Here is a 10,827-nt window from a genome sequence, read left to right on the forward strand (position 1 = left end):
TCCCCTTACACTGTGTACAAGACAGTAGTTTTGGAATTGTTAGTTAGATTACTTGTTATTACTGCATTGTCGGAACTAGAAGCACAAGCATTTCGCTACACTCGCATTAACATCTGCTAACCATGTGTATGTGACAAATAAAATTTGATTTGATTTGATATATAATTATAATACATCAAAACGGTCTTTCTGTTTTAGTATCTATTTTGGTATCTATTTAATTTGGAAAGTGTTTAAACAAAATATTTTTAACAAATTGTATCCAGGTTTTGAGAGCAATGTCAATGAGAACTGAAACACTACATTTCCCACAATACCACAGGTGGGAGCTCACGTGACGATTAGCAGGTAGGGCGGGATTAAATTGGTAGAAAGAGACGGAAAAACCAAATGAGGGCGGGAAGGCAACAGGTGGATGGAGGAAGAGAAAGTAACATCCACTAACAAAGACAATCTGGAGGAGAAAGAAGGCAGCTCTTTTGACAGTGTAAAGGAGACTCAATCTGTTTCTTATTCTGTGTGGAAGAGTAGTGTAGTATTCAGTGCACTCTGTTGCCGTTGGAAATGAACTGGGGCAACACCTGAGAGGAGGCTGGTCGGGAGCAGAAAGGGAATGCTTTCGTTCTGGAGAATTGAGCCGCTGTTATCCTCACCTGGTGGATGTACGGGGCGGAGAGAGGCCTGATTGGAGGGAACATTCTGGGCTCCGTTCTCAGCTCTGAAGTGGTTATATGGCCAGAAGGAAATCCTGTATCACACCTGATCAACTAAAGAATGCTATTTTCCACACTTGTGCTGTGACCTACTACAGTACTGAAGCTACTGTATATGGAAGAGCCTTCTCTGGCCAGGGAGGATTTAGGAGTCACGAAGCGACAGGTACAAGTCAACAAGAGACCCTAGGTCATCTGGGATTATAACCTAGCAACAACCATCACGGGATAGCATTGTAAGGCAGACATCACTCACTTGCTTATAACACAGTTATAACATAGTCATAGCATTGTGACGTGACACTAAGTCAGTGTCTTGGTGTGTCTCCCAGGCCCAGACAGCCCACTCCTCTTCACGATGCAACAGCCAACTGGAGGAGTGGAGCAGCAGGACGAATCCTTTGATTTCCTGTTCAAGATCATCCTGATTGGAGATTCTAACGTGGGCAAGACCTGCGTGGTCCAGAGCTTCAAGTCAGGACAGTTCTCAGAGAGGCAACAGAACACCATAGGAGTGGACTTCACCGTGCGGACAGTGGACATCGAGGGCAAGAAAATTAAGGTAAGGAAGTCAGCCTCAAACCTTTAGGAGAAATGGTGCTTTTATAGAACTTAAAGGGTTCAATGAAAGTCAGCCTAAACCTAACCCTAACCCTACAGTCACTGTCACTCCAGCAAGCTGTTGCATAGCAACAGAGCTGCAGTTGGTAGTGTGTTGATAGTTTGAACATCTACAACACATCTTCTGTTGTTGACTATACACATAACGTATAACTGAAATGTCAAAGTGTTGCTGTCTGAATACTTCAGTTTGGAGGCCATTGGGGTGGTTGGTGTAAAAAACAGCTGTTGTCTTGTGATACTGTCAAGAAGGCTTTGCAGGCCTTAATTAAGTTGACACTTAACACACGTTGGACCGGCATTTCATGAGGGACTCGCCTTTCTGGTTCTCCTACAACACATCAGTCATTCCTCTTTCTCTTCCCTGACCAAAAACGTCCGTATTTATTTTTAAACTTCAATGAGAAAAGTGAGAGTAAGCCTTAAGTACCTATTGAGGTCAAACTACTGTATGCTTGAATAGAAAACATCTATGAGGGGCTGGCTACACTCTATCATTTTGTTTGCTATCTAGATTCTAGAACCTTAAAGGCTTTTTGGTTGCAGATAGAATGCTTTGTGTTCCATGTAGATCCCTTTCTACAGATGGTTCTACCTGGAGCTAAAAACGGTTCTAACTGGAATCAAAAAGGGTTCTCCTATGGGTCAGCCGAAGAACTCTTTTGGAACCCTTTTTTTCTAAGAGTGTAGGTTTAAATACTTTAAAGATACTTTAGGTTGAAATGATTTTGTAGCTGGAGGGCCCCTCCCTCCCTACTCTACCAACACATGCTAACTGTATTGTTCCCCAAACCTGCCAGACAAGAGAGGCGATAGGAAGGTATTTATGGTGCGGCCTCTTCCTCTTACCAACCACTCTTAGAAAAAAGGGTCACAAAAGTATTCTTCCACTGTCCCCGTAGGAGAACCCTTTTTGGTTCCATGTAGAACCCTCTGTGGAAAGAACCAAATAGGGTTCTATGGGGACAGCCAAATAACCATTTTCAGTGGTAGATAGCACCATTTTGTTTAAGAGGTATAGTAACATTATTACTAGAGGGGCCTACTGTGTGTCATATACCTCCTTCATTCTAGAATGGGTTCTATTTCATTCTGTGTTACTGACCGTATCCTCAACCAACTGACCTTTGACACAGGAAGGAAGGAAGAGCAGGCAAGTGGATGGCTTCAGAATGTATCTTAGTCTGGGGCTCTGTCCCAGAGCGCACCATATTCCTTATCTAGTGCACTACTTTTGACCAGGGCCCATGTCTCTGGTTGAAAGTAGTGCACTATATAGGGAATAGGGTGTCATTTGGTTTATGGCCACTCTGTGTGAATAGGGCTTTGTTGCCTCAACTGACCGCACATCAGAACGTATGCAAATCATGCATGATGACAACACTAGACCATTGTTGCTATCCCTGTACCACACACATAACTCCACGTGACAACTGTAACCACACAAAGAGACAGAGATCAATGCAAACAGCATTTATTCAGTCTGCTTGTACTTTTTACTGACAGGAACATGGATGTTATTTAACTGTAAAGAGTTGTATTTACTGACAGGAACATGGATATTATTTAACTGTAAAGAGTTGTATTTACTGACAGGAACATGGATATTATTTAACTGTAAAGAGTTGTATTTACTGACAGGAACATGGATGTTATTTAACTGTAAAGAGTTGTATTTACTGACAGGAACATGGATATTATTTAACTGTAAAGAGTTGTATTTACTGACAGGAACATGGATATTATTTAACTGTAAAGAGTTGTATTTACTGACAGGAACATGGATATTATTTAACTGTAAAGAGTTGTATTTACTGACAGGAACATGGATATTATTTAACTGTAAAGAGTTGTATTTACTGACAGGAACATGGATATTATTTAACTGTAAAGAGTTGTATTTACTGACAGGAACATGGATATTATTGAACTGTAAAGAGTTGTATTTACTGACAGGAACATGGATATTATTTAACTGTAAAGAGTTGTATTTACTGACAGGAACATGGATATTATTTAACTGTAAAGAGTTGTATTTACTGACAGGAACATGGATATTATTGAACTGTAAAGAGTTGTATTTACTGACAGGAACATGGATATTATTTAACTGTAAAGAGTTGTATTTACTGACAGGAACATGGATGTTATTTAACTGTAAAGAGTTGTATTTACTGACAGGAACATGGATATTATTGAACTGTAAAGAGTTGTATTTACTGACAGGAACATGGATGTTATTTAACTGTAAAGAGTTGTATTTACTGACAGGAACATGGATGTTATTTAACTGTAAAGAGTTGTATTTACTGACAGGAACATGGATATTATTTAACTGTAAAGAGTTGTATTTACTGACAGGAACATGGATGTTATTTAACTGTAAAGAGTTGTATTTACTGACAGGAACATGGATGTTATTTAACTGTAAAGAGTTGTATTTACTGACAGGAACATGGATGTTATTTAACTGTAAAGAGTTGTATTTACTGACAGGAACATGGATGTTATTTAACTGTAAAGAGTTGTATTTACTGACAGGAACATGGATATTATTTAACTGTAAAGAGTTGTATTTACTGACAGGAACATGGATGTTATTTAACTGTAAAGAGTTGTATTTACTGACAGGAACATGGATGTTATTTAACTGTAAAGAGTTGTATTTACTGACAGGAACATGGATATTATTCTGCTGTAAAGAGTTGTATTTACTGACAGGAACATGGATATTATTTAACTGTAAAGAGTTGTATTTACTGACAGGAACATGGATGTTATTTAACTGTAAAGAGTTGTATTTACTGACAGGAACATGGATATTATTTAACTGTAAAGAGTTGTATTTACTGACAGGAACATGGATATTATTCTGCTGTAAAGAGTTGTATTTACTGACAGGAACATGGATATTATTTAACTGTAAAGAGTTGTATTTACTGACAGGAACATGGATGTTATTTAACTGTAAAGAGTTGTATTTACTGACAGGAACATGGATATTATTTAACTGTAAAGAGTTGTATTTACTGACAGGAACATGGATATTATTTAACTGTAAAGAGTTGTATTTACTGACAGGAACATGGATATTATTTAACTGTAAAGAGTTGTATTTACTGACAGGAACATGGATGTTATTTAACTGTAAAGAGTTGTATTTACTGACAGGAACATGGATATTATTCTGCTGTAAAGAGTTGTATTTACTGACAGGAACATGGATATTATTTAACTGTAAAGAGTTGTATTTACTGACAGGAACATGGATGTTATTTAACTGTAAAGAGTTGTATTTACTGACAGGAACATGGATGTTATTTAACTGTAAAGAGTTGTATTTACTGACAGGAACATGGATGTTATTTAACTGTAAAGAGTTGTATTTACTGACAGGAACATGGATGTTATTTAACTGTAAAGAGTTGTATTTACTGACAGGAACATGGATATTATTGAACTGTAAAGAGTTGTATTTACTGACAGGAACATGGATGTTATTTAACTGTAAAGAGTTGTATTTACTGACAGGAACATGGATATTATTTAACTGTAAAGAGTTGTATTTACTGACAGGAACATGGATATTATTTAACTGTAAAGAGTTGTATTTACTGACAGGAACATGGATATTATTTAACTGTAAAGAGTTGTATTTACTGACAGGAACATGGATATTATTTAACTGTAAAGAGTTGTATTTACTGACAGGAACATGGATGTTATTTAACTGTAAAGAGTTGTATTTACTGACAGGAACATGGATATTATTTAACTGTAAAGAGTTGTATTTACTGACAGGAACATGGATGTTATTTAACTGTAAAGAGTTGTATTTACTGACAGGAACATGGATATTATTTAACTGTAAAGAGTTGTATTTACTGACAGGAACATGGATATTATTTAACTGTAAAGAGTTGTATTTACTGACAGGAACATGGATGTTATTTAACTGTAAAGAGTTGTATTTACTGACAGGAACATGGATATTATTTAACTGTAAAGAGTTGTATTTACTGACAGGAACATGGATATTATTGAACTGTAAAGAGTTGTATTTACTGACAGGAACATGGATATTATTTAACTGTAAAGAGTTGTATTTACTGACAGGAACATGGATATTATTGAACTGTAAAGAGTTGTATTTACTGACAGGAACATGGATATTATTTAACTGTAAAGAGTTGTATTTACTGACAGGAACATGGATGTTATTTAACTGTAAAGAGTTGTATTTACTGACAGGAACATGGATATTATTTAACTGTAAAGAGTTGTATTTACTGACAGGAACATGGATGTTATTTAACTGTAAAGAGTTGTATTTACTGACAGGAACATGGATATTATTTAACTGTAAAGAGTTGTATTTACTGACAGGAACATGGATATTATTGAACTGTAAAGAGTTGTATTTACTGACAGGAACATGGATATTATTTAACTGTAAAGAGTTGTATTTACTGACAGGAACATGGATGTTATTTAACGGTAAAGAGTTATATTTAGTTTCTTTATCACTTTGCATGACAACGGCAGTGCCCTTGCTCCAGGCAGTGCCCTTGCTCCAGGCAGTGCTCTTGCTCCAGGCAGTGCTCTTGCTCCAGGCAGTGCTCTTGCTCCAGGCAGTGCCCTTGCTCCAGGCAGTGCCCTTGCTCCAGGCAGTGCCCTTGCTCCAGGCAGTGCCCTTGCTCCAGGCAGTGCTCTTGCTCCAGGCAGTGCTCTTGCACCAGGCAGTGCTCTTGCTCCAGGCAGTGCCCTTGCTCCAGGCAGTGCCCTTGCTCCAGGCAGTGCTCTTGCTCCAGGCAGTGCCCTTGCTCCAGGCAGTGCTCTTGCTCCAGGCAGTGCCCTTGCTCCAGGCAGTGCCCTTGTTCCAGGCAGTGCCCTTGCTCCAGGCAGTGCCCTTGCTCCAGGCAGTGCCCTTGCTCCAGGCAGTGCTCTTACGCCAGTGCTCTTGCTCCTGGCAGTGCCCTTGCTCCAGGCAGTGCCCTTGCTCCAGGCAGTGTTTTTGCTCCAGGCAGTGCTCTTACGCCAGTGCTCTTGCTCCAGGCAGTGCCCTTGCTCCAGGCAGTGCTCTTACGCCAGTGCTCTTGCTCTAGGCAGTGCCCTTGCTCCAGGCAGTGCCCTTGCTCCAGGCAGTGCTCTTGCTCCAGGCAGTGCTCTTACGCCAGTGCTCTTGCTCCAGGCAGTGCCCTTTCTCCAGGCAGTGATTTTGCTCCAGGCAGTGCTCTTGCTCCAGGCAGTGCCCTTGCTCCAGGCAGTGCCCTTGCTCCAGGCAGTGCCCTTGCTCCAGGCAGTGTTTTTGCTCCAGGCAGTGCTCTTACGCCAGTGCTCTTGCTCCTGGCAGTGCCCTTGCTCCAGGCAGTGTTTTTGCTCCAGGCAGTGCTCTTACGCCAGTGCTCTTGCTCCAGGCAGTGCCCTTGCTCCAGGCAGTGCTCTTACGCCAGTGCTCTTGCTCCAGGCAGTGCCCTTGCTCCAGGCAGTGCCCTTGCTCCAGGCAGTGCTCTTGCTCCAGGCAGTGCTCTTACGCCAGTGCTCTTGCTCCAGGCAGTGCCCTTGCTCCAGGCAGTGTTTTTGCTCCAGGCAGTGTTTTTGCTCCAGGCAGTGCTCTTGCTCCAGGCAGTGCTCTTACGCCAGTGCTCTTGCTCCAGGCAGTGCTCTTGCTCCAGGCAGTGCTCTTGCTCCAGGCAGTGCTCTTATGCCAGTGCTCTTGCTCCAGGCAGTGCTCTTGCTCCAGGCAGTGCTCTTGCTCCAGGCAGTGCTCTTACGCCAGTGCTCTTGCTCCAGGCAGTGCTCTTGCTCCAGGCAGTGCTCTTGCTCCAGGCATAAATGGAGTTGCAGGGTGTTTTTTGCTTCCCTCCCTATAGAGGTGTGTCATTGTTAAACACAGGAACCCGTGGAAATCCCCTGTACATCACTGCACACATACTGTATATAAGCTATCCCACCCAAAGCCAGTGGATATCCCCTGTACATCACTGCACACATACTGTATATAAGCTATCCCACCCAAAGCCAGTGGATATCCCCTGTACATCACTGCACACATACTGTATATAAGCTATCCCTCCCAAAGCCAGTGGCAGAGACATGTTTACTGCATTAGAACTACAGCACGTACGAATCAAAACAGATCATCCCTACAGTAGCTTTTGGAAGCATATAAACAACATGTTCTCCTGTGCTTGTGTACATGTTGTGTGGATGATTAGGAGAAAGAGAGATGAAAGGATGTAATTGGGGGTTTTAGAGGAAGACAAAGATAAAGTCTGTGAGGACAGTGATAAAGAAACCAATGCAGGGAAGACCAGGTGAGCATGGGAGTTTAGGAACTCTGGTGCCAGGTGTGTCAGGTTGCTATGGCAGTTGTTGCTATGCTAACATGAAGAGAGGAGCAGATCAGGCGGAGGCTGAAGGAGATACCTGAGACACACAGTGGCATATTGCAGCCTTTTTTAACATTTACAGTACATCATCATTTTGTTAAGGTGTCATTTCAGTAGTGCTGCCTTCACACAGAGTTTGTATTGTTCCCTCCAGGAGAATATTAGACTGTGAGATCATTGTGTTTGTGTTGTTCCCTCCAGGAGTATATTAGACTGTGAAATCATTGTGTTTGTGTTGTTCCCTCCAGGAGTATATTAGACTGTGAGATCATTGTGTTGTATTGTTCCCTCCAGGAGTATATTAGACTGTGAGATCATTGTGTTGTATTGTTCCCTCCAGGAGTATATTAGACTGTGGGATCATTGTGTTGTGTTGTTCCCTCCAGGAGAATATTAGACTGTGAGATCATTGTTTTGTTTCGTTCCCTCCAGGAGAATATTAGACTGTGAGATCATTGTTTTGTATCGTTCCCTCCAGGAGAATATTAGACTGTGGGATCATTGTGTTGTATTGTTCCCTCCAGGAGTATATTAGACTGTGAGATCATTGTGTTGTATTGTTCCCTCCAGGAGTATATTAGACTGTGGGATCATTGTTTTGTATCGTTCCCTCCAGGAGTGTGAGATCATTGTGTTGTATTGTTCCCTCCAGGAGTATATTAGACTGTGAGATCATTGTGTTGTATTGTTCCCTCCAGGAGTATATTAGACTGTGAGATCATTGTGTTGTATTGTACCCTCCAGGAGTATATTAGACTGTGAGATCATTGTTTTGTATCGTTCCCTCCAGGAGTGTGAGATCATTGTGTTGTATTGTTCCCTCCAGGAGTATATTAGACTGTGAGATCATTGTGTTGTATTGTTCCCTCCAGGAGTATATTAGACTGTGAGATCATTGTGTTGTATCGTTCCCTCCAGGAGTATATTAGACTGTGAGATCATTGTTTTGTATCGTTCCCTCCAGGAGTATATTAGACTGTGAGATCATTGTTTTGTATCGTTCCCTCCAGGAGAATATTAGACTGTGAGATCATTGTTTTGTATCGTTCCCTCCAGGAAAATATTAGACTGTGAGATCATTGTGTTTGTGTTGTTCCCTCCAGGAGTATATTAGACTGTGAGATCATTGTGTTTGTGTGTGAGATATTTATCTAATTCCGTGTGTGTCTGTGTAAAACAGATGCAGGTATGGGACACGGCTGGACAGGAGCGTTTCCGGACCATCACCCAGAGTTACTACCGCAGCGCCCACGGCGCCATGATCGCCTATGACATCACACGCCACGGAACCTTTGACTCCGTGTCCAATTGGATCAGGGAGGTGGAGCTGTACGGCGCGGCCAATGTAGTGCTCTGTCTCATTGGTGAGTGGGAGCAAAAACATTTGCTAACGCTATGTGGCATGGGCCATTGTTTTGAATTGAAATGTTTGTTCTATCCTTTGTATTTCTATAATTGAGATGTAAAGATTTGAAACAAAAAAAATCTGGGCCTCTCTCAGAAAAGAGGTACAAACCTTTAAAATACTTTAACCCCTGACCCCTTCCTATTCAAATAAAGGTCAAATCAATGTGTTTTTGACAAATCAGTTCTAAAAACAAAACTTGAAACACCTATTTCTCTCCTTCCCAGGTAACAAGTCTGACCTGGAGTCTGAGCGTCAGGTGTTGTTCCAGGAGGCATGCTGTATGGCTGAGGAGAGAGGCATCCTGGCAGCGTTAGAGACCTCAGCTAAGGAGGCCCAGAATGTGGACGATGCCTTCATGATGATGGCCCGCGAGCTGCTGGCGCGCAACGGCACTGCCGTCCGGCAACAGGCCCCTAGCAACAATGACTCGCCCCGCGTCCTGCTCCGAGCCAACTCACGACCAATCAACGGGCCAGCGGTGATCACAGACAGGAAGACGTGTTGCTGACATAGAGAGGAGGAAGGACAACAGAGCGAGTGTAAGAATGGATACCTGCGTGTGCCACTGTGTTACCTGGAAGAGGACAGAATAAGGCAGGGATCATCAACTAGATTCAGCCGCGGGACGATCTTTTCTGGAACGGATGGTTGAGGGGCCGGAACACAATTACAATTCATTTGTAAACCACAAATTGACCGCAAGATGCCCAAACAGATATAGTTTGACGAAACATAATCATTTCAAACCTTGTTCACATTTGTATACGTTCACACTTCTCTCCATTATGCCTGGGAATACTTGGGAACAGATTTCTTCAATTAAAATCACTTGGAGCTGATTTCCTGGTGTTTCAACAATCTTTAATGTCCAACAATAACAATTCCACAAAGAAATATATATATATAATAAATAAAACCCACCCGCGGGCCGCCACCTGGGAAACCCTGGAATAGGGGAAGCTGAGACTGTTACAGGCAGAACACACACTCCTTTTGTGTGTGTGACTTTAGGTACTATTGACCTATGTAGTGGTGTAGCGCAGTTTCTCAACCCCCTGACCCCCCCCCCCCCCCCCACAAGGTAGGAGCAATTTAATTTAAAAAATGCTAAGTAGCTTTTTTTATAGCTGATCTCATGCTCTTTTCCATATTCTGCTGAGAGAACATGTTGCTGTTTTGGTTCTCAGGGATTCTTGAAAGACGGGACAATCTCAACTTTTTCCCACGAATGTTGGTCTTAATATTAACAAAATGTGAAATATAGTTTTTGATCGACCAAAGTATCAGCTATCACACCATGTAAATGAATAACTTCCTAATGACATTTTTAATAAATCATCAAATGCAACTAACTGGATTTCTGTCAACTCCCGTCAGACACCATAAAAGGCATTTTCATTTACAATTCTTACGTGTTTAAAACGGCCTTGGATTGTTTCTCTCTAACATTAGATTATTCAAATACAAATCTCCAAACGTCTTTTTGTTTAGTTTTCTGGATTTAAGACATAAAACAACATTTATAAAACTAACATCACCCCCAGGTCTAACTCAGCAAATATTACAATTGTTTAACCATCTGTTGCAGAACAATGCACATGTTTTGTCTGAATATCGACAACAACAAAATCTTAAGGGGGTCAGTCCTCAGTGACGGAGTTGACAAGCCACTGATGTAGTTGGCAACACATAC

General features: G+C 41.5%; 1 protein-coding gene across 1 annotated transcript; it reads left to right on the forward strand.

Moving 5' to 3' along the window:
* The first annotated feature begins 374 nt into the window (after positions 1-374).
* On the forward strand, positions 375-10,482 carry LOC110515612 (ras-related protein Rab-19). Its single transcript, XM_036956865.2, has 3 exons — positions 375-1,275; positions 8,907-9,090; positions 9,359-10,482. Exons 1-3 carry the CDS (start codon positions 1,072-1,074, stop codon positions 9,640-9,642), a joined length of 672 nt encoding a protein of 223 aa, XP_036812760.1. The 5' UTR covers positions 375-1,071; the 3' UTR covers positions 9,643-10,482.
* Positions 10,483-10,827: the final 345 nt, after the last annotated feature.

The sequence above is a fragment of the Oncorhynchus mykiss genome, chromosome 15 (assembly GCF_057628025.1).
Source record: "Oncorhynchus mykiss isolate SJ-2025 chromosome 15, ASM5762802v1, whole genome shotgun sequence".
Classification (NCBI taxonomy): domain Eukaryota; kingdom Metazoa; phylum Chordata; class Actinopteri; order Salmoniformes; family Salmonidae; genus Oncorhynchus; species Oncorhynchus mykiss.